We start from the raw sequence: 25388 nt of genomic DNA, 5'->3' as shown, positions 1-25388 counted from the left end.
TGTGTTTATTTCCGTCTCCACAGAGAGGCCGGCTTGGCTCGGAGGAATATAACAGCTGTAACGTGTACCGGGAGTATTATTAATATAAAGATGTGTGACGCGTGAGGGTAGAGCAACAAGGAGTGAGAGTAGAGTAACGGGACGCCAGAAAGAGCAACAGGTGTGGGGATAGAGTAACGGGGCGTGGGATAGGGGGGTAGATTATCCAAGATGGAGAGTGCTACGAGCATCCAGGGGGCTGGTAAGGTCCTCAGTCCTGGGTAAACTTAGCCTAGTGTTGTGGTGGTCATACAGTGGTTGTGGCCAAGCCTCGCCCCGCTCTACCGCATTGTTGTGCTCGCCAGGAGTCTACCGCACTGCTGTTGTGCTCGCCAGGAGTCTACCGCACTGCTGTTGTGCTCGCCAGGAGCCACCCTGTCTATCGCTGCCGCCGACGGCCGGACGACTCGCTTGGCTAGATGGCTGCTTGGCGCGCCGGCCCCTGCCTGGCTGAGGCACTCTTGGGCACCGAGCCAGAGTGAGCAAGAGTGATGCGTACCGCGTCACGCCACCATTACTCACACCCAGACCAGCCAATGGCAGAATTAGCGCACATATCTTAAACATGACCAGTGTCTAAATATTGATGTTAAACCTAGCACGTTATATTTGTTTGGTAGTAAGAGCAACATCTGAGTATTGTTTATGATGGTGATGATGTTGATGTGATAGTGAAGAGTGTGTGAGAGCGGGCTGTTGACACCGTGAAGACGTGTTGTTTTTCTGACGTGTTCTACAGATACTGACCTGGTGTGTGTGTGTGTGTGTGTGTGTGTGTGTGTGTGTGTGTGTGTGTGTGTGTGTGTGTGTGTGTGTGTGTGTGTGCCAGCAGCCACCTGGTGTCCGCCCAGGTGCTCGACTCAGAGCACCTGGCCCTTCCTTAGTCAGTTTCGAGAGCTCTTCTACTCCCCGAAGATCTTCTACTCCTCCCTCTGATAACTTGTGGTAGGAGGAGGGTTGGTGTCTTTCTTGGTCCTCCACTGAGACAAAAGTTGCTAATGTTTTGGTAACCAGGGGGGCACCTGGCAGCTGAGTGGACAGCGCTTCGGATTCGTAGTCCAAAGGTTCCGGGTTCGATCCCCGATGGAGGTGGATACAAATGGGCAAAATGTTTCTTTCACCCTGATGCCCGTGTTACCTAGCAGTAAATAGGTACCTGGGAGTTAGACGGCTGCTTCCTGGGGGTTATCTTGAGGTTGAAGTGAGATGTGTAACAAAAAGGAGGCCTGGTCGAGGACAGGGCCGTGGGGACGCTAAGCCCCGAGATCATCTCAAGATAACCTCAAGAAGATGATAACCAGTTGTTGCTAACATGGATAAACCTCCAGGTTTATGACGTGTACTTAACGTCACATATCTTAAACTAACTCACATGTAAATTATCCCCATAATTAATGGGCGAATTAGCAAAAAATAGACCTTTCAAGTCCTTGTAAGTGAAGCGAGAGTGGCTGATCACCTTCCTTCATCCTGAGACTTCCGCCTCTACTGCCCCTGTCGCATAACATTGTGTGGCTGTTTTCCTTGCCTGAAGGGGTTTATGAAAGAGGGACGAGGGGAGGGAGCCTTTGATGTGAGGGCGCCCTCGGTGAGGACGTGTAGGGGGCTGTTATTCATACCTCAGGCTGCGAGCAGCTGTATCCAACAGTCTGGTTGACCAGACCACCAACCAGGAGGCCTGGTCAGAGATCGGGCCGCGGGGGCATTGATCTTCGAAACTAACAAGAGGTAAACAGGTGGGTTCACTGACACAAGGGGGGAGGGGAAGGTCAGGGGGTGGGGGTGACTGGTGCTGGGGGAGGGTGGTAGGTGGTGTGGCTGGGGGAAGAGTGGTAGGTGGTGCTGGGGAGAGTGGTAGGTGGTGGAGCTGGGGGAGAGTGGTAGGTGCTGGGGCTTCAGGTGGGACGGCGGTAGTGGCTTTTCCCGCCATTTCTAGACCTGTTGCGGCGTTGGACTCTTGGCTTGTTTAAATGTTTAAGTACTCAGTTATACTTGCGGGGATTGAGCTCCGGCTCTGTAGCCCCCGCCTCTCACCTGGTTCCTGAGCTTATTGGGCTCTATATCACCATTTGAAACTGTGTATGAAGTCAGCCGCTCATCTTATGCTTCACCCGTCACCCCCGTGAGTATATGGGGGAAGGGAGGTGAAGAGGAAATGTCAACACTTAAAAGAAACTGTGTTTACAGATTACTTGATAAATCCAATAATCGGCTTAGGATAATCAGCTGTTACGACCTAGGTTATAATGGATGGAGTCCTTCAGGATTTGAAGGAGGGAGAGAGGGTGTGAGAGTGAGGGAGCCAGAGGCAGAGAAGGATAAGTGGAGACACGAGATGAATTCGATAGAAACATGGGGGTGAGAAAAGAGGTGAATGGAGTAATGGGAGAGAAGAGGTGCGAGGTGATGGCAAATTGAAAAGTTATGAAAAAGTATTAGAAGAGAGAGTAGAAATATTTGAAACGGCTCCAATGGTTACCAGGCTGTGATTCCTGCAGCAGGCTCTTGTGAAGCGACTTCCAACAGCCTGGTTACCCAGACCGCCAGTTAGGTGGCCTGCTCAGAGTCCAGGACTTCGGGATCATTGATTCTCGGAACCACCTAAGGGTAAGTGCAGAGGGTGTGAAAGGAAAGACCTTTGATGGGTCTATGAAAAGAAAGGAAAGATACTCCTCGTCAGTGAGTGAGAGAGACGGTTTTGTCACCTACATACACCACCCACATACACCACACACCACCCACATACACCACATACCACCTACATACACCATACACCACCCACAGGGCCGAGCTCAGGGAGTAGAACAACTCTCAGAACCCTCTTCATGTATGCTTCAGGGGCCAGATTCACAAAGCAGTTGCGCAAGTACGTACGAACGTGTACATCTTTCCTCAATCTTTGACGGCTTTGGTTACACGTATTAAACAGTTTACAAGCATGAAAACTTCCCAATCAACTGTTGTTATTGTTATAAACAGCCTCTCGGTGCTTCGGAGCTCATTAACTGTTCAATAATTGTAAACAAAGCCGCCAAAATTTGAGAAAAGATGTACAGGTTCGTAAGTGCTTGCGTAACTGCTTCGTGAATCTGGCCCCCTGGTACCTTGGGTGGAGGACACAGTTATCAGCACACATTTTAGATAAAGGAGGGCGCTTTTAGGGTGACTTCCTTGGAGGAGGAGGATGATGCCGTCGTCGTCACCGCACTTGGGAAGGACGACGTCGCCGTATAAACAGAAATAGTGCACATATATATATATATATATATATATATATATATATATATATATATATATATATATATATATATATATATATATATATATATATATATACACGTTACAATTAATATTTGACCAAGAGAAAATTAGGTTAATATCAACACCCATGAGCTTCCGTCAGCCACTAGTGTCTCCAGGAATAGTATCTTGCCTGGTGAATACTTTTATATGACGTCTTAAAGTCCGTTTCTATAAGAGTGACAGCAATTGATCGTTTGTTTAATCTTTAGTAACACTTTAGGGCTTAAGGCATTAATGCTGATATTCCGTGGCTCTTATAATGGCCTTCCGGCAGTATATTCACTTAACTCCTCCCATTACACCTGATTTAATGTCAATAACTTACAGGTTAGGCTATATTTGCCAAGTGAGCCTTAGCCTGAGTATCAGCAAATTCGGAGCTGATAAATTAGGTGTGGCGGGGAAAGAGGACGTTAGGTGTGTGGCGGGGAATGAAGACGTTAGGTGTGTGGAGGGGGAAAAGGACGTTAGGTGTAGCGGGGAAAGAGGACGTTAGGTGTGTGGCGGGGAATGAAGACGTTAGGTGTGTGGAGGGGGAAAAGGACGTTAGGTGTGGCGGGGAAAGAAGACGCTAGGTGTGGCGGGGAAAGAGGACGCTATGTGTGGCGGGGAAAGAGGACGCTATGTGTGGCGGGGAAAGATGACGCTATGTGTGGCGGGGAAAGATGACGCTATGTGTGACGGGGAAAGAGGAGGCTAGGTGTGGCGGGGAAAGATGACGCTATGTGTGGCGGGGAAAGATGACGCTAGGTGTGGCGGGGAAAGATGACGCTATGTGTGGCGGGGAAAGATGACGCTATGTGTGGCGGGGAAAGATGACGCTAGGTGTGGCGTCACCTAGCGTCAAAGATCTCTTCTTTTCAACTGGGAAATTCTGCACATTCTGCCATGCCTTCTCGTCGCATGTGGTGTTATTTCTGTGGGCTGGTTTGGGCCCAGCTCCTCTAATATTTTCCACCTGTGAATTATGTCTCTCTCCCGCCTGCGCTCAAGAGAAGGCATTTATTTAGGCATTTTATTTAGGCATTTTATTTAGGCATTTAGGCATGATTTAGACATTTTAGTCGGTCCCAATAGTTGAGATGTTTTACTAAGTGGATTCTAGCCGCCCCAGGGCTGCCCTGGGATCACTGCTGTTTACCATGCCTATATAAATGATTTACACACATGATTGAACAGCAACATTTGTAAATTTGCAGACGATGCAAAAATCGGACGGGAAATAAATTCAGAGGACTCAAAAATGGCTACAAGACGATTTATATCAAATTTTAAAATAATTTAAAATGGACAGAAGATTTCTAGATGCTGACAGATGTAAGATGCGTAGCCTATTGTGATGATAGGAAAGTTACCAGATATTAAGTGGACATTATCACTGGCGTGTAGAAGTGACAAGGCGTGCCATCTATGACAATGCCTATGATAATTTATTGTTTTATAATATATATTTGTGGCTTCCTATCTTGTTTTGTTTGTTTATTTCGTGAAACTGAGGTGCGCGGAGAAGTGCCACGTTCTTCCAGGAATCTAATGATTTAGTATTTTGTATTCAATACTTGTGCTGTTGTTGCTGGCTATATATATATATATATATATATATATATATATATATATATATATATATATATATATATATATATATATATATATATATATATATATATATATATATATATATATATATATATGCATACTGTGATAATACACACACATGTAGTAATACAGTATACACATGCTGTGGCTGTAATGTGAAAAATTATGATAATTATATTTTTATATTTGGCTTAGGGACATTTCAGTAAATGTCAATAAATTGGGTAGAGTGACAGCGGTGCCTGCTAAAATCTCGTTCTAAAGCAGGCACCTGAATGATGTTACTAAAGCATGAATATAATAGTGGGTTACATATCTACGAAGGTATGAACATTCTTAAAGCATGCTCAGTGGTATATAAGACAAAGAAGTAGTTATCAAAGGGACACTATGTTGGATAAGACCAAGACTATAAAATAATGCAATATTGGTTTAACAATGTATAAGCAAGCACTTAAAACACTAAAAATCTCACATTTTCACCACTTGTGTCTGACGTGCCTGCCCTGCTGGTTATTGGTGGTCCTTGTATGGTTTTGTAGTGTCTTTGAGGGGGGGAAAGGTGCACTCATTTGTGACTTGGTGGCAACAAATACTCCTCCAAACAAAAATGCTTTTTTTTCTTATTGGAGGAATACTTGTCCTATTTTTTTTTGCGCGCAGTAAGAGTCCGCTGTATCATATTCATTAAGTTTATACTTTTGATCTACCATTCAATGATTTAAAAAATAACTTGGATAATTCATAAATATGAAGTGATTGAATGTTTTTATTACAGGTGACTGGGGGAGGTGGCGGTGGTGTGGCCGGGCTCTCGCCGTGATCCCTTCCAATTGTTACCAGCTCAAAAACGACCACAAGTGGCCGGACGACTACGACCGGCCGTACGACCACGAGCGTCCGTACGACCACGAGCGTCCAGACGACCTCGAGCGGCCAGACGACCTCGAGCGGCCTCATTGACCACGTCTTTTAAAACGACAACGAGCAGATCGACGACCACGAGCTACTGTAATCTTTTGGACTGTCTTAGATTATCGTATCTGAATGAGTTTTGAACATGTTATAGAACCATTCCGATACAGTAATAATAGTAACCATCCATACTGAACAGGGAACGTCCTTGTTACTTAAGTAGTGATTTACCTTATAAAAAAAGAAACCGAGATTAAAATTAATAAAAAATCAATTTGATATCCACAAAGCTCTCTTCGATTATAATAAATATTACCTTGAATTGTAACTGTGAGCTTTGCATGTGAAAACTGCTAAAGGAGTTAGTGGAAGAGCAAGGTGTTGAGTATAAGGGTGCGGGGCCACAGCCAAGGTGCGCTACAAGGCGGACTCGTGTACCAGTGACCCTTCTCCTCCTATATGCAAAAGTCAACTCGCCGCGTCTACCGCCACACCACTTCGCAGAAGGGACCGCGTTTCTATGTCATTTTCGGTGGCTCACGGCTCTTCGTATGCGGCAGCGGGGGCTTGGACACCTGACCAGGATTCCGTCATATCGGGCTTCACAGACGCCAGCATCTACGCTTCCCTCCAGCGGCACCCGCACAGTGTTCAGCAGTACCAGCAACAGCAGCAGCAATATCAGCATCACCATCCAAGGCACAAGAGTTCATTTGTTGCCCTCAGGAACGTCAATGCTCGACCACAGCACAAGAGAGGAAGGTATGTATGTATGGATGACAGTTTTCATATTTGAACATATAATTTTATCTATAAATTATGTCTGCAAGGTCCAAAAGTTGGAAGCCAGATGTTTATGGCTAGCCTCACCTAATTTTTAACTGTAATTGCTTTTGGGTACATGACAAAAGTGGGCAGGGCAGAGCTGGTATCAGAGGAACGAGTGCCGCTTGACATGATACCAATGGGACATTCATGACGAATCTTGCATTATCAGATCGTCTGGACTGATTTTTATCTTTTTTGTCCATAATGAAAAACATTTCCACTGATGTTGACAAAATTTCTATGATCATGCTTTGTTTGTAATGTTTGTTCATTACCTCAACCACTTCACAGTGAGAGGGGGGTTGGGATAACAGACACAGACCCTGGCAACTCTCCCTTCCCCCCCCCATTCCTTCCTCCCGTCCTATCCCAAATCCTTATCCTGACCCCTTCCAAGTGCTATATAGTCGTAATGGCTTGGCGCTTTCCCCTGATAATTCCCTCCCTTCCCTCCCTCCCCCCCCCATTTCACCCAATTCATGCTTTTGGGAGTCTATGCTGCATTAGTGTTCAGGCTTCTGTAATGTAATTTCAGAATCTTGTGAACGATTATGAAGAAGGATTCTTATTTTGAAGTTTTTGTGTGATTTTTTAAGAGAAGGTCTTTTGCAAGGTCTCTTGAACTCGGCCATATATATTTTCCAGCACATTCATTTGAAGTTCAGTTTATGCAGATTTGATTTGCTTGCAATTTTTCCTGAATACTTGCCCAGTAAAACATAGACAAACAAGCATTTCTAATTGTTCAAAGATCCTCTTCAGCATATACTGCACGTTTAATGTACAACAGCATCAGTGACCATACTGTACTTTTTAATATTTAAATAAAGTTTGTTTCTGATGTCTATACTTATAAAAAAAAACTTGATTACAAGATGACATTGATGAGACACATACACAGCCTCGCTCCTGTGCCAGGTAAGTCTACTACGGGCTCACCATAGCCCGTGCTACTTGGAACTTTTGTTCTGAGTAGCTGAATCTAAAACAACAACGACATTGATGTGTGTATATGGACAGGCGGGTCAGTGAGATGACAGCCGGTGTCGGTGGAGACGGTGGGATGGGGGGGGAAGTAATTGAGGTGCAGATCCTGCCCCAAGATGACAACTGGGGAGACAACACTACTGCCATTACTGGCAACACCTCAGTGCGTTCAGAGTCTTTCCAAGTGAGTAACTCGTGTTCTGCTGTATAGACTATTTTTTGTTTTATAAATCTTGCTAAATGATTAATAGGGGGATCACCGGGCACTACTATATATATATATATATATTTATTCACATCCCTACTTTTATCATGTTTATGTTAAATGTATAATTTATTCAGTATTTTATAACAAGCATTATTAGCATGGAATTTATTGTATTTAAACAATAGTGTTTATTATGCATGATTATTGTCTACAACTGGCAATGCCTTTTTATAGACGTTTTAATTTCAGTATAATGTTTGTCTCGTAGATTTGGTTTAATTTACTGATACAGTACACTGATGCTGGATAAGTGTCAGTTTTTGCTTTACACTATGCCATACAGAACTGTCAAACATTTGTTTTGTATTCCCATCATGCTTTCAGGATGTTACTATTATTGGACGTGACCAAGAAACAGGAGTAACATTTACGTGTCAGCGTTATGCAGGGTCAGCGTTATGTGCCCTGGTTGCCTTCCTTGCATTTCTCAGGTACAGGAGTTCATTGTCTGCATTTCCCACAAAAATAGTTTCATTTATAATTTTGTCAGTTTCGAGTATCAGAGGGTCACTATTTACCAACATTTCAAAGTTCTTATTGTATTTTTTCTAATATGCATAATGCCAAGACATAATGCCACTATGCATTATGTGCCACTTAAGAATTCATGCATTCAGTATCTTCATCATCCTTTTATAAAAGAACTATTATACTGTACTACTATAATACTACTATTATTATACTGTACTACTGAAGACTACTATACTGTACTAGGATAATTTGTTTGTAACAAAAGTACAATACATTAGTAATGATAGGGATGCAGTTTGGAGAGTGAGAAATTGCAAAATGGTCAGAAATGTAGGCCATTAGTATAGTTAAATTTATATACACAACACATGATTTATGGCATTTGATATTCCGCTACAATATACTATATACATTTCTATAAAATTCCGATTGCTGATGTTTTCACAGGAAATTTATGCCAATATTAACCATGAAATGGCTTGGCTAATTAAAAGCCTTGCATCATGATGCTCAAATAAAATCAAATCACATTTGGCGATTCGAGCACATAATGTAATCCCAGATAGTGATTGGAGCCGTGCAAGGGTTAAATAAACTATGCACACAGCACAAATAATTTGAGTTATTTGGGGGTTATTGGCAGAGTTATCATAGCAATTTATTAATAAAACACTCAAGATCTTATTATCATTAGGGCATTCAGAGGAGCACTCATCCTTTGGTAATATATTCCAGTCATTAGCATCACAAAAAACTACAGTATTACCAGCACACTAGCAAAACATTCACGACAATATCTCGAGCTTACCATTGACCACAAGAAATTAATAATACTTGCAATCATTTAGATTAAGCATATCTTGAAGTCTGGAAGAGAATTGTCTTCCAAACAGCATGGGGGGGGGGGGGAGACTTCATATTAGTCAATGAAATAAAGTGACCTATGATGTGTTGTTGTACATTATAAATTCATTGATGTTCTACACTTTCTTGTCTCATTAGTTAGTACTAATTATTTTATGAAATGTGAGGATTATATAGTAGTAACTTTTTATGCCCAGTGACATTTGCATACAATAGGTATATGATATACAGTTGAAAAAATGAACATAATTAGGGACTTATAAAAGATTACAAATTCTAAATGCACCCAACAACCATGTAATATTTTCACAGTCACTGTAACTTTATAAAGATGTTTGTTTTATGTATACTGTATCTTATTGTATACATAAATTCTAAAATATTATATTCACTTAAAGACTTAAAGAGATTCATTTAAAGAGAGTTGTACGATCAGCATTTTCAGTATCACAAATAGCAGACAATTACTGAATAATTATCAAAAGGCACCAAGCTGGGAAGACTGTGTAGCAAATTGTAGACAATGGTTGTATCATATAGTACAAAGTGAGGCATCCATATTCTATATACCTATTTATATACATGCTGTAATGGCACTTTTTTTCTTAATTAAAATCTTAAATTTAGAGAGGTTTATAATGTTGCATATGTCTTCCATACTAAAGAAATCCTATTGTTTCAGCCCAATTGCTATGGTACTGATCCCTCGACTTAATGTAATAAAGCTGAAGAGTGACCACCTCAAGTGTGACTCCGAGTGTGACGGTTTACTCATCAGTTTCTCTTTCAAGCTCCTTATCCTGCTACTAGGATCATGGGCACTCTTCTTCAGGTGAGATTCATCAGCCAGTAAATTACAGTATTTAGTTTTGTGCACCCACAGTATTAATTTCCATGAATTTTAATGATTAATAGTTAAGATTATTATTATTATTAACATCTTTATTGACAAAATTAATTACAATTTTGCCTAATCTGAGGATTTCGATTAAGTCTAATAATAGTTAAGAGTTATGTTTTGTTTATTTAGGATTAATTTTGCAATAGTTTTCTTCAAATAAAAACTTCATTAATTCATTTCCCTTACCCTGTCTTTCTACAAAGACTGGTTAATTCTTAAATTTTTTGCTTTTGTACTTGGTCATTAATCTAATTTTATTTATACTCTTTCAGATATTCAATTTTTTATCATGAATGCAACTAAGAAAAATTATATTAACATACACTCCAAACTGAATTTATTTACTGTAAATCAGAAAAGGATGACAAATTTAATTCATTTAATGGGGGGTAATACTCAATCAGCCCACAGCTGCCTATGTTATGAAGTGCTTATATCTATAGTAGTGTAACATGTGAGAGAAATACATTATGAACACAAAAACATAATTGGTGGGTTCCATTGATATTTTTCAAGAATTGAAAATTAAACCTTTGGATATGTCTGTATGTCTACAGAATCCTTAAGGAGATGACAGATTTATCTATAATGCTACAAAAGTATTATATAAAAGATATAGTGTAATACAAGGCATTATAATTATAATTAGTTTACGAGAAAAATGAGGCTTTAAATAATATAATAACACTTTCTTAGTAAATTACTCCTGCTGCTCATTGCAGTAAGTCCACCTGTGTCCATTGAACAGGAATATACAGGCTACCAGGATGAACTGCACTGGCAATATTAGAATCTTTTCAACTATGCACACTCAAAAAGGTGCTAAGAGTCACTAAAGAAATCCTTACAATTTTATGTCAAGCTTTATGTGATTAAGAGACTTCCTTAACCAGAACTGATTGACTGATGCAGGCCAATGACTAGTAATTTTTGTCAATATTTTGTCTATTTAGTAATGTATTTCTCAAATGAGATTTGAAGTGTTAATTATTTTCATTGCATTACCTATTATTTCTCTTCATTCTCATAAATATAGCCTCCACTTCATTATATTTTATTAGGTTTTAGAATACATGCTCATCAATAGTGAAATAATGCTATAATGATAATTTAATGAGTCTTTACATGGCAATTGTTTGCATTTCCAGGCAACCTAAGGCCACTATGCCAAGAATATTTATCTTCCGAGCACTAGTGACGATGCTCATTTTTGTCTTCACCTTTTCATACTGGCTCTTTTACGTGGTGCGCATCCTTGAGAACAAGGAGGAGGTAAGTCTCATTGTCTTGCTTATTGTCACATAGCCATAATGGGAGACCTTGATGTAGCAATTACTATATGAATATAGTCAACCTTTGGGGAAGTGAAAGAAAAGCAGTATACAGTATAACATTTGTGGTTGAGAGCTTGACCCATTGCCTGGACCCTCACCACTGTGCTTCTTGGCTGTATACTCCATTTTTTTTCAATTCTCATTGCCGGGAGCCGGTCGGCCGAGCGGACAGCACGCTGGACTTGTGATCCTGTGGTCGATCCCAGGCGCCGGCGAGAAACAATGGGCAAAGTTTCTTTCACCCTATGCCCCTGTTACCTAGCAGTAAAATAGGTACCTGCGTCAGCTGTCATGGGCTGCTTCCTGGGGGGTGGAATCCTGGTCGAGGACCGGGCCGCGGGGACACTAAAAAAAAGCCCCGAAATCATCTCAAGATAACTCAAGATTGCTCTTTCATTGCAAAAACAATTAGTATTCACTTCTACTTTATCATCTTTGTTACAGCATTTATTCTCATTGGGAAGGCAGTCATTAGCCCTCAACTTCACTTAAATATATTCCTTTTCCTTTAAATTATTCCAAATTTTTCTGTCACACATACTAGTTATTTTAAAAGAATAATCACTGGGAGCACCTCTCCATTCATGCCACTTATTTAATCAAGGATTATTTTTGCCTTTATTCACCTGACTGCCAATAATGTACTAATAACTGATTTTTTGGGAAGCTGCCTACATGATGGTGCCTCACCATTTCATCTGATGAGGTTTTCCAGTTGTATTTTAAAGTTGAGCACTGTTCTTGTTTCAGTAGCTTAGCAGTAGGCTGTTGTAAACATGTAATTTATTACTCTGTACAGTATTAGGATCAGATTAAAAATAATTATAGGGTTATTAATAAATCTATGTTAATAACAGGTAACCGAAAAATTATAATACAAAATTCAATTAGTCATCTTGTGTTTTTAATGAACACTGTACTTGATAAAACAATTTGCAGGTACGTTACCGATCGATTGTATATTTTGCGGTGAGTCTAGTGGATGCGCTGCTGTTTATCCACTACCTAGCTGTGATCCTCCTAGAGTTGAGACACCTTACTCCTCAATATTCCATTAAGGTGCTCAGGTCCCCAGATGGAGAAAGCAGGTGAGATTTATTATTTTTTTTACCACATTCATGTCCACCCAACCACTTTGATTGGTCAATACAGTGATAACCTCACTTCTTGCAAGTCAATGTTTGATCCCAAGTGATTGAGCACACTGTTCCTTCCCTCCATTCCTATCCCAGCTCATTGTTTTCATATCCCTTCCAGTTCTATACTGTATAGTCGTACTGGCTTGACACTTTCTCCTCATAATTACCTTACCTAACCTACTTCATGTTGCTATAATTAGTTTTTAATCTTAATAACTCTTTAATGAGTGCTCATTAAATGTGCTCTTTAATGAGCTCACCACCACAGGATGGCGTGACGCTTGGCACCAAGTGGTGCTCTGTAGACTGTATGTGCTCCAAAGGTTTCAAGAAAAAGTTTATAACAAATGTGAAAACAGAAAAGGTATATACTGTACTACCAAGTATATACTTTTTCAATGGTTTTATAAGAGAACAAGAAAAAGAATACAGTACATTATGCTTAAATAAAAAAGAGCAAGATACTGATGAGAGACCACATATTAAATTTAGGTGTATATTATATTCATTGTAGTAGATGTGGTAAAATGTAAGTAGGAGTAACGTATCAAGGTTTAGACATTAAAGGAGTACACATATGATAGTAGAATATAAAATACAAACAATGCCTATGTTAATCCTAAAATTAATATTGGACATTCAACAAAATGGGGGGAGGGAGTTTAAGTTTTTGATAAATGGAAAGAACAATGAAATACAGACATTAGGAATCAATTTATATATCTAACAGCAACAAAAATGGTCCTTCAAAAAAGGGTGACCCTTTAACAACCTTGCTGAAAAGAATTGTTAGTAATTGAGAAATAATTGTTTAAAGTTAACTAAGAAACTACTGAACTATCATATATGCATTGTGTCTGATCTGGAATACGAGTATAAAAGAAGATATTCAATGTGCTCTTTTTACACTAGAACTGTTATCTATTCCACTGAGTAGATGAATAATGAACAAACAAGGCATTTTGTTTAATAGACATTTCAATTACATTTACTACAGATCCCTCAAAATAATACCACTAATGTTTCTGCACAATTATCAGGAGTCTTACTAATCTCCTTTTCTGTTTTCACATTTGTTATAAACTTTTTCTTGAAACCTTTGGAGCACATACAGTCTACAGAGCACCACTTGGTTTCCGAACTTTAGTTATCCGAAACTTCCAGTTTCCCGATTGGGGTTGGGGAGTCATGCTACCCGAACAAAGTTCGGGTAGGAAGGGGTCCGCCAAGCGTCACGCCGGCCTGTGGTGGTGAGCTCATTAAAGAGCACATTTAATGAGCACTCATTAAAGAGTTATTAAGATTAAAAACAAATTATAGCAACATGAAGTAGGTTAGGTAAGGTAATTATAGTATATACTTGCATTATCTAGAAATGCAACATTCTGTTTATAAATCATTGTGTATGTATGTACTTTTCCCCTAAATAAAATTATCTTATCTAGTATAACCACCTGTGAATTCCTCTTGCAATGCCGTATTTAATAACCTCTTCACTTGTCCAACTCTTTACATATTTCCTCTAGCTTGCTCTATTATCCACGTCTCACATCTTTCATCTTTCCTGCAATCCAACATCATTACCCATCACCATTACTTCTTAATATTAGTATGCAACAGTTTGCATAACTTTGTATAGATATTTGGAAAAAAATTACTGATTATTGTTGTTGTAACTCTGTTGTGTTCATTTAATAATAATAATAATTAAAATTGTTACAGGTGGTACAATATTGGCCAGTTAAGTGTGCAGCGAGCAGCTGCATGGGTCTTAGAAAAGTATTACCAAGATTTCCCCATCTATAACCCTTATTTGGATCGTCTGCCTTCTAAGAAGAAGCACTCGGTCAACTCATCTTTTAAATACTACGATGTTGATGGCAATGAGGAAAATGTTGAGGTATATGTTATAGATGCTGAAAGTATAAAGTACAGATTACAATAGCAACAATGTTAACTTAACCTTCTTCAGTCTTTTCTAAACTATCTCATTGAGCTGTTCCCTAAAGTAAGATGTGTCGTGTCCATTGGGTATAATCATACCAGGGGAAGTGGTTCAAAGCTTCATATGGCTGTTCAGGTGTCATTCTGCTTTATTGGACTTGTTTGTGACTGATGGGCACTATCCCCTGCACTTGAAGTTTTTTTTTTTAGATAATCAACTTTGGAAGAAGCCAAATGAGAACTTTGAAATCAAGCTTCAATTTTTATGAATACCTGTAGCACCACCCTTTCTGACTTTCATCTCCCACTCACAGATGTGTGTTTTCTGTTAGGTAGTGTGATATGACCCAGGGTGGAGAGCAGGTAGTTAGTGTGTGTAGTGCTGCCACCTGGTGGAAGTTGCTATAAGGTGCTGTCTTCACAGTCACTTGTAATGTCAAGGGAGACTTGTGCTAGGCTATGAATTTTATGAATGAACAGCTGTTCATTCTGGGCTAGATTGATTGATTTCCAGTGACTTACCAGCATCTTAAATATTCTGCAGGGACAGTTTAAAAAGTTTCCCATGATGCTGGTGTCAGTATGTTGTCGTGTCTGGGTGTGCATAATCCTGTTGCTATAGAAACATTCCAGCTTACTTTATGAAGCAGACAGATCTGCACAGAACAGCTTTGTTGTTTCCGCAATATCAACCTGGCTATCTAGTCCTGTCCTTGGAAGAACACAACATTATCGAAGGAAGCAATTGAGTGGCCTGCTCAGGAAAGAGCACTTCTATACTTAGGAGCCTTAATTTTCATATACTGGCACCAGTATTACTTGGACATCTGCCCTATGAATTTCAGGTCTACTTTTCCTCCGTTAAGATTGTTATGACGATTTCCGATAGCTTTTGAAATCTGCATTTTGTTTGTTAATCTGAATAGAAGATATTAAGGAATTTTATATAAATGTTGTATTAATACCTTTTTATTTAGCTATTTTGTAATATTTTCACAGCAAATGGATTTCTCTTTGTTGAGTGCCAAGGATCATTGAAAGGCTGAAGTATGATTAAGGCTTACTTATAAATAATTGTCTAAAGATGGTTATAGGCTGCCATTTCTCATAGTTCAGGAATAACCAACTAAGTCACAGGATCAGGTTCCAAACCCTTCTGTAAAATTGTGATCTGTGAGCTACACTGTTAAGAACCTGTGAGAAATGGGTGCAGTGGGATTATGTCGGAGAAAACATTAATCAAATGGCAACTCTATTTAACCCTTTGTAGGGCTTCCATGGATCAAGTGCTCTAAGGCTAGTAACTACAAGTATTATTGAACAGCATGTGAGAGTAACTTTGAGGAAAGGCAGACAAAAGACCAGTGAGGGAATTTTATATTTAAGGTTTTATCAATCAGTTGAAGAATCTATATTTATGTATAAAAAAAAGAATAGCTTGTGGGGAGGAACTTTTTTGTTAAGTCAGAGATCAGGTCATGGAAACATCGACTTTCAGAACCAACAACAAGTAGATTCAGATAAATATTGTTAGCTATTAAGTAACAGTACATCAGTTAATTACTTTTTAAACAACAAAATAATTTTTTATTTTTTATTTTAGGGACAAACACGTGCCGTTTTAACTGCAAGCGCCCGCAGACGTGACTCTGCACATAATGAACGATTCTATGAGGAACATGAATATGATAGAAGAGTTCGAAAACGAAAAGCCAGACTGATCACAGCTGCAGATGAAGCCTTTACGCATATTAAACGCATGCATGAAGAACAAGGTACTCCTTAGTAATTAGATTTGATTTTTCAAAAATTTCCCTGTTATGATGCTATTATATAACTTCATCTTTCTGTCCGAGTTTTGTGTAATCTACAGATAAGTAAGATCTAATTATAATCGGCTATAAACACACACAACTTGCATTACTGTCTTAACTTAATGCCAAATGATATTAATGTGACTCACTCACAGTAAATAATTACACGTACAGGTACTAATAAATGTCTTAACACTTTATTGGTAATTATTCACATACACACACACACAATTTCCTTCTTTCTGTGCAATTTGAAGTACACATTCACTTTCAACAGTCTTCTCTCAAACAAAAATTAGTCTACATAAATCTATCACATACTGCTTCAATGTTGCCTATATCTACATATGGTACATCCAATTTTAACATACTTCAATTACTTACCATGACCTCTTTCATTTTTACATACATTGAACATCCACGGAGAATAAATAATCCTGGCATACATTTACATTAACTTCACACCAGCTACTCATAATATAATTAACTCTTATACTTGCACTACTTCTTACATACTGTACAATCTTTTTCTCCCATTTAGCACAATGTATCCAGCTTAATACTAGCCTTTTAAAAGTCCTTCTCAATTAACTTAGTTATATGCTGTCTTAATATAACAAAACTTATTAAATTTTGTCTCTTATATTCTTAATAAAAAGGTTAATTGCTGAATTTCAGATAATTATATTATCTGGCAGTTCTCATTACAGTTTTAGTTGGTTCAGTTCATGGCCACAACTCATTAAACAAAATTATGATCAATTTTTTAATGCAAATAATTATTATGAAGTATACAGGGGCAAATTCACATCTTATTTGCATTTCTGCAGAAGAACCACATTGAAATGTTGCAGCTAAAATTTATTGGACTGAATAATGATTGTTGTGCAACAGCCATTTACCTCTTATCATTTTCAGGTCCGAGTGCACCAATGGACCCCCACGAGGCTGCTCAGTCTATCTTCCCATCCTTGGCCAGAGCCTTGCAGAAGTATTTGCGTATCACAAGACAGCAGCCTAGACACACTATGGACTCTATCCTCAGTCACCTTGCAATTTGTTTAGCACATGATATGAGTCCTCGGGCATTTTTAGAAAAGTATCTTGTGTCATCACCCATTTTACAGGTGCGTTATATACAGTATTCATTTTGTTATTCCACAAGGATGATGTTTATAATTAAGAGGTAATTATTTTGAAATTTTCCACTATTAATGCAAATAAATATATATTATATATACTGTATACCATATATACAATTTAATTTTGTCAAAGTATTTAATGCCCTAACATGAAATATGAGGTAATAGCAGTGAAGAAGCAAATTGTAAATTTGGCAGAGCTAATGATCCAATTAGTAGACATCAGGTTTTGATTTGAAGATGGCACAGGACAACTGTGTAAGTGCTCTTGTTGCTCATTTTCTTTTCAAGTATGGTAAATCTAATTATATCACATTTGAATTTGCTTCATTTCCTTTAAATTGATTCAGCTATACTTTCTTTTAGCTTATACGAGTGTAGAAGAATTTTTTGTGACCATTTTCTAAAGTTATTGAGTGTGTGACAAGTTTTAAGGAAATATTCATGAAAGGTCTAAATGTTCATACAGTGGTACCTCAGCTTACGAATTTAATCCGTTCCCAGAGATGGCTCGTAACCCGAAAATTTGTAAACCGAAGTGAATTTCACCGTAAGAAATAATGGAAAATGAATTAATCCATTCCAGACTCTCAAAAAAATTAACTTCAAAATAAATTTTATACCTAATTCACCCCAATCTTAAATACAAAAGTATGTACAAGTTATTACTTACCTTTACTGATGACTCCTGTTGGCGTATAGAAGACGGTGAGGGGGGGGAGGGAGGAGGAGAGGTGTTACTGTTTGGAAAGGAAGTCCCCTTCCATTATAACATCAGGCAGTGATGAGTTTGGTACACTCTGGCAGTTTTGCCTGCGTACCACTAACACCTGCTTCTGGCTCACTGCTTGATTTTCTCACTAGAAATCGTTCCATTGAAGATTGTTTTCCTTTCTTATGTAACACTTGTCTGTAGTGAGACATCACATTGTCATTAATAAGATCAATGCAATGGCCTGCTAATGCTTTATCTGGGTGATTCTTTTAAGCAAAACATTGCAGTTCTTCCCATCACACATTTTCTTAATGAGGAAAGAAAGATTCCCCCCCGATAGATTTGTTGTACTGCCTAGCTACTTCAACAACACGTGTACCATTTTCATGTTTACGTATGATCTCTTGTTTTTTCTCTATGGTCATGCTCACATGTGTTTTCTTGCCTTGAACCTTATTACTGGCTTTCTTGGGAGCCATGATATAATAACAAATTTTATGTTCAAATAGCCAAAAATTTGATAAAAACTGTAAATCCTTGCAAAGAATTCAGGCACGATAGTCACTAGGCGGAAGGCACTGGTAAATTGAGGCGCGATCGCCGGGCCACCATGCGCTAGGTAAGCCATACGCGTATCAACAAACTCGTTTCCCAAGGTAAAGTTCGTAACCCGATTCAAATTTTCAGAAGAAATCGGGCTCGTAACCCGAAAAGTTCGTAAAGAGGGGCATTCGTAAGCCGAGGTACCACTGTATTATGAATTTTCTTTATGTATAAATTCTGTAAAAGTTATATTCTATACATTGTCCATTATATAATTAAAGTACTGGCCATTACATTTTCAGAATGACAAGGAGCATCGAGGAGTCCAATCATGGGGTCTTGTGTGTGACCAACTCTTATCTCGTCCTATAAACAATGGCACCATTTTTCAACTTCGTCAAGCTGATTCTTGTCTTCTGTGTACAGTCTCTCACATACCGCATTTCTCAATTGCCGAGGAGATCATCCATCCAAAGAGTAACAAATTTGTTCTGCGGCTTAACTCCGAAACCAGTGTATAAACTTAAGCATGACTAAAATACTGGATTAAATCATGTACAGCACATTTTCATGTAGACATATTGGTTGCCACATTCAATAATGCCAAAGCTAAGGACATACTTCAGTGATTACAGATACCATATTCATAGCATATTGTACTATGTTCCCCACAAAGCACTGAACCAGATTACCCTAAAACAACTTTTGTGCTCTATATTTATTAAATGATAATCCTCTACAGTTGATGTCGTGTTCACAAAATTAATGCTTTTCTGTCTTCGAGAGTTTTGTTCCATGCATAAACAAAACATTTTTATTTTTTTGGAAGTGATATTGTACAACAAGATTAGCAACAACCCCAGGTAATTCTTTAATATTTAAAGATTTGTAAATTATTCATATTAAGGCACAGAAAATATTGTAAAGTGTCTTGGTTCCAATGCTTTCCCCTGTGTGATGTGGCTGTTTTGCCATGTGATTGAAGCCATGTTGCCTCTTCATTTGCTAAGTATGTAGAGAACGATTGTTTTCTTATTAAGACTTTGAAGTTAGAATGAAGTATTTACTTTTACCTGATTAATTTATAAGCTCAACAATTTTTAGTTATTAATCAGAGAACAGAAAGTTCACTACTTTCTAGTCGTTTTCCATGTAAAGGTTCATGTGTGTGTGGATAGAAACTTTGTAAGTTAAAAAGGTTGTATGAGGAGTTGTATGACTAACATAGACCAGATTGTAGGATCAATGTCTTTATATGAATTCCCATCATATATAATAAATTTTGACGGCTCGTGTTGCATAACATGTTAGGAGTTAAACCTCCTAAACAATGTGTGCGTCATGCATTGGAAAAATCCACATTAAGTTATCACAATGATCATACGCACATTTTGATATCAGCAACAAATATTCTCACAATAAATGTACATATTCCTTTCATTTATTTTGTCCTCTGTATACAGTGTAACTATGCATATAATACTCATTTGTGATATTTTTCTCAATATATAACAAGAACCATCATTTATCATCCCATCAGATCTTTTAAGCATCCCAGTGTTCATTCTTAAATGGTTTGTACTGATTATTGGGTCTTCCGTGAACATATTTATTAGGAACCCTGTCATCCCTCTGCCTAATAAAATATTCAGAAGATGGAACATTTCTCGTTGTTGTATCATATTTCTCATTGTGACAAGAAACCACAGTTTTCTGCCAGATCTCCTTTAAAACACATCTGGCCATGTTATCAGGTTGATTAATCTGGTGCAATAATTAAAATGTTTTGTGCATAGCCAAAGGATAATTTTTGTCATGTATATAGTTGTAAATATTGATGTTATTTTTTTAGCTACTGTAATTAATTTGCTATTTATTTTTTATTGGTATTTCATGTGTTCATAAATTGCTAATATGTCAGTTTTATTTGAGGAAGCACATTTCATTTCTATATGAACAGATAGTTACTCTTTAATGAGATGCCTCTATATTACAGCATATGTGTAGCCAATGGTATTATCATAGCATAAAATATTTATGTACTGATGTTATACACATAATTGTAATCAAATTGTTTTGATATGAATTATAAGGAAACTTAAAAAAGAATTGTAAACCATAGTAATTTTCAAGCACTTGCAATAGAGCCTTTCATAGCAGGTGTAATGTACTCCATAAAGTTTAAACATACAAAATAGCTTGAATTCATTAATTTCAACGCAGCCCAACACCCAACACCACATTTCTTTTATGAACAAAAAAACATGATTATGATTAGATTCAACGTTTTGGGTAATGTTGGAAATTGGCAAACCATTTCCTTTTAGGATTATATTGTGCAGTCATAGGCACTTTTAGAAATATAATGGTTTCTTATTAAAAATTTTGTACTGTGACTAAATGATTGATCTTCTGTGGTCATTTTAGGCATATCACATTTGTAAAATAGAATAGCGAGTGCTGTTTATAATAGGAAATAAATTATAATTCCTTCGAATTTAATCAGTTTTAACATACCTCATAGCACAGACAATTATTCAGCTAATAAGATATAAAGTACAGAAGCTAGGCATCATCGTGTATTAAAGAAAAGTTTTAATACACGATGAAAGCAGTTTTCTCCCCATTCATAACAAAATATGAGGGGCTTTGGTGTCCTAAATACTGTAAGTTCAAAATACTAATGAGTAGAATACAGTATTAAATTCTATAAATGAATCCTATTAATATACAGTATATGGAATTCAAAGGTATTTTAATAGATTGTGTTAATCATTTAGTGTTGATAATAACTTTTCAGTAATACACTATTTCATAAAGTTTTTAGTACGGCTATTACCAAGTGACATATTTGCTTCTTAATTTAAAGGAATGAATGGAAAGGACAAACATACCGTAGTTCGGTTACATCCATAAATTGAGTGGAAGTGGGGAATTATAAGTAAAGAAATTAAGAGAATATGGAGAGTTATTATGCCTAATAAACAAAGAATATGGTTTTGAGTGAAGATGGGAAGCTCTGTTATGAGCTTGGCATATTGCAGTAATTATCACAATGCACCATAGTGATAATTACTGAAGGCACCATGCCTGGAAGATTATATAGCATTATTTGTGTTACATAACAGTCAACATGTGCTAGATGTCATTCGCAACAACAATACAAGAACAGAAAGACATCCGATGATGAATGTCAAATGTATAGGCATCCCCAAAGATTCCATTCAGGGACAAGCTGCTTTAGACAAGATCTTGCTGTTCCCAAACACATGAGTACCTTGTTCAGAAAAAAAAGGAGTCTTATTTCTCAACTGTACTTTGTACAGTTTGAACTGTACATTTGCTCCATTATGATTGTCCCAAAAGGAACTTTTAACTAAAAGAAATATAATGGGATGGAATTTAAGCAAGCTGCAGTGGTACTAGATGGAGATAGGAGAAAAGGAGGCACTCCACATCCCTAGAGCTTCAAAAGAACCAAGCACCTAGACCCCTGCAAGAAGGTATAATCATCTTGGTGAACGAGTTGATGTGGTAATTCGTAATTTTATACCTTTTGCCTGTGTTAGCTTCCTTGACAAAGTTTGATCCACTGCATTCGAGGTGTTCAAGACCAGATCAAGTTCACTACAGAAGTTTAACAGATGACATGAAATACTACCTCAACTATTTTCTGCCTCTGTGTTATCAAGACTAGCCAGTACTACAAAATGGTAAGTGAACAAATAACTTTTTTATATTTTTTGTGCAGATTACCTGCATGATGGAATTCTGAGAGTTCTTCTACTCCCCAAGCCCGGCCCGAAGCCAGGCTTGACTTGTGTGAGCTTGGTCCAATAGGCTGTTGTTTGGAGCGGCCCGCAGGCCCACATATCCACCACGGCTGATTGGCTGGTAGTTTTCAGTGGTGGACACAGTTCATCAGTCATTATTATTTTGGATTGAATTCCATTCATACCTTGGACATTAAATTATTTTAATTTGTCATTGATCTTCCTGATTGTTTTGTATACAATGAGGCTTTCCCTTAACTCATTCTCTTCTGCTTCAAACATTTGTGTGGGTATTGAGATGTGTAATCTTACTAACATAAACACTTATGTAAAGTATTCACTGTTAGATGCCTTTTTATTTTCAATTGGTCTCAACTTTCAAAGATCCTATGGAGTCTTGTCTTATTCCTTACATAATCATAAAACAAATTGGAATTTTTTTGATGTTTTGAGAATGTTTTCTTTCTTAGTTCTTTTGGCCACCCTGATTTCCAGGTATATGTAGCTGAATTTAATGCCCTTTTGTATATCTCACACTCTTTGTGATTTATGGTGGACTGATAGTTCTTCCAGAGATTGCATTTAGTTGTTAAGCTTTATTATTACTGCTTTTATCATCCATCTAGTTCATTTTCGTTTCCAATCTTTCTTGGCACATATTTGTGAAAAAGTTAAATGATAACCCTTGTGAAATTACTCCTTGATGCTTTAATGTTATTATCTCATTAACTCCCTCCAGGATGTATTTTGCAAGTCTTCTCCGATTCCATGATAGTCTCCTCAAAGGTAGCAAAAGAAGTCATTGTCTTCCATTATATGGGTTTCTAGAATTGTATTTCATCTCAGAATATAGTGGTCACATAAAGGGGTAATATCATGCCCCTCTCCTATATTAGCACAAGGTCTAGCATGTCGTTACCTCTGGGTGAGCTTCGTTACATGGTGTATGAAAAAGTGGTCTTATACTAGGTCAAGAAATTGCTCTCCTTTCAATTCACTTGTGCAGTTAAATTTCTCCCAATCTATTGTCTATTGGTTAAAATTCCTCATTTTAAGAACTTCAGCGGATATATTTTAACATCTGTTTCAGCTATTACATTTATCACATGAGGCAGGTCTGTAACTTTCTCGATTGTCAGTTTGCTACCATTTTGAGCTACTGTATCGTACAGATTCCGAGGATCTCATGTAGTTTAATTCCTCATTGTCGGTTGCAGTCAGGTGGTCCTCTTTTATATATATTGTAATTCATTTTCGTTTTGTCAGGGAACAGGCAGCCAGTTTTGCCCAAAACGCTTTGTTTAATAGTGGCTTCATTTTATGTGCAATCTTTATACCTATAATTATACCTCTTCTTACATACTTGTATGCATATTATTATGAACAAAGTACTGTACGACTATTTTTATTATGTATATACAGTACATTAGGTTTATATCGAAGTCCCTTGCAAGGTCGAACTACTGACCCTCCGCAGAATACAACTCCATAACAGTTCACTAACTCCCTCGTACCCATTTACTGCTAGGTGAACAGCTCCATTAGGTGATAAGAAATGTGCCCAACCATCTCTGTTCCACCCAGGATTTGAACCTAGTGTCCCTGATTGTGAATCGAGAACAAACCTCAACTGTATTACCCACCTGCTCTTGTTTTTCTGTTCTATCCAAAAGGTGAGTGCTATCCTGGATGGTGAAATTCCCCTTCACTTATATCCTCTGGTCCTAATGTTTTGCTGATCTCATTGATGTTGCAATTCACACAGTACATACAGTGTCATATTTATTTACTATGCAGTTGGCATTTGTGTAGAAGCAATTCTGGAGGTGCCACTGTATCCAAAAAGGTTCATAAAGTTAAAACTATGTCAGAGTGATATCACATACAATACAGTATATATATTTAAAACAAAAATATTTCTTATTTTCATTAAATAGGCTAGATTAGGTTAGGATATGTTGTTAGAATAGGATACGGTATGTTGTTTAGGTTAGAATAGGATATGATATGTTGTTAGGATAGAATATTTTTTTTAAAGAGTAGCTTCAAGGTATAATCATGTTAGTGTGGACCATTTTTGTACCCCTCTCCTATTTATTGAGCAATCTGTCTTCAAGGAGGAAATATGCTCACCGGAATGGATGGAGAATGACTACATAATTATTGTTATTATCTACTCTCTATCCATGGTATGGTAAGGTTTGGTTTAATTACGTTTGGTTGCATTAATATGGTGTAGTGTTACTGACGCTAATGTGAAACATGGAATTCCCAGCGGGTTTTCTTCCTATTGGGGAGTGTTGTACATGCTGCTATGGCGGTGTGTCCACTCACAAGATGAGTGGCCCTGCCCAATAAACTCGCCCCTCGGGGCAAAATTTAACAAATTTAAAATCATATCAAAAGCAACACAGAAACAGTACTCACCTGTTTGTTCTTCATCAGAGTTAATGATAGAATTCTAAGAGTTCTTCACTGCATGTCATCTTGTAAAGCTGTTTGGTGGACTCGAAGACCATTAACTTGCTTTCCTGAAGTACTAAGAATATCATCTTGATTTGTATAGCGTCCTCAATTGTAATGTTATTTAATTTGTCGTTGATGGAATGTTTGATCTGAAGGTCAAGCTCGTTGTTGATGCTTTGTTGAGGTCAGCGAGTGTGCCTTGACGATAGGGGCTGCCCAATTTGTTAATTATGTACCAAATTTGGTACATTTCTATCTATTTGGTACTTGTGGGCCTAATCATAGATAACCTGGTACCTTTTTGTTTATAATATTCTTAGTTTGATAAAAAATCAAAGATATCAAA

The 25388-nt window shown here is 37.8% G+C and overlaps 1 protein-coding gene across 2 annotated transcripts in view; it reads left to right on the top strand.

The window, feature by feature from the left end:
* The window catches only part of Vang (Strabismus domain-containing protein Vang), a 206935-nt gene extending 185635 nt beyond the window's left edge, over positions 1-21300 (top strand). For both annotated transcript variants that reach the window (XM_069339862.1, XM_045762051.2), the window contains 10 exons: positions 5717-6615; positions 7702-7852; positions 8261-8367; positions 9954-10103; positions 11321-11444; positions 12446-12594; positions 14368-14545; positions 16193-16364; positions 17322-17530; positions 19106-21300. In XM_069339862.1, coding sequence (XP_069195963.1) covers positions 6374-6615; positions 7702-7852; positions 8261-8367; positions 9954-10103; positions 11321-11444; positions 12446-12594; positions 14368-14545; positions 16193-16364; positions 17322-17530; positions 19106-19324 — 1701 coding nt within the window. In that variant the 5' untranslated portion in view covers positions 5717-6373 and the 3' untranslated portion in view covers positions 19325-21300. The remainder of the gene's footprint in view (positions 1-5716; positions 6616-7701; positions 7853-8260; positions 8368-9953; positions 10104-11320; positions 11445-12445; positions 12595-14367; positions 14546-16192; positions 16365-17321; positions 17531-19105) is intronic.
* The last annotated feature ends 4088 nt before the right edge of the window (positions 21301-25388 follow it).

Source organism: Procambarus clarkii, chromosome 42 (genome assembly GCF_040958095.1).
Source record: "Procambarus clarkii isolate CNS0578487 chromosome 42, FALCON_Pclarkii_2.0, whole genome shotgun sequence".
Classification (NCBI taxonomy): domain Eukaryota; kingdom Metazoa; phylum Arthropoda; class Malacostraca; order Decapoda; family Cambaridae; genus Procambarus; species Procambarus clarkii.
Note: the sequence above shows the minus strand (reverse complement) of the source record. Positions and strands in the feature narration are given on the sequence as shown.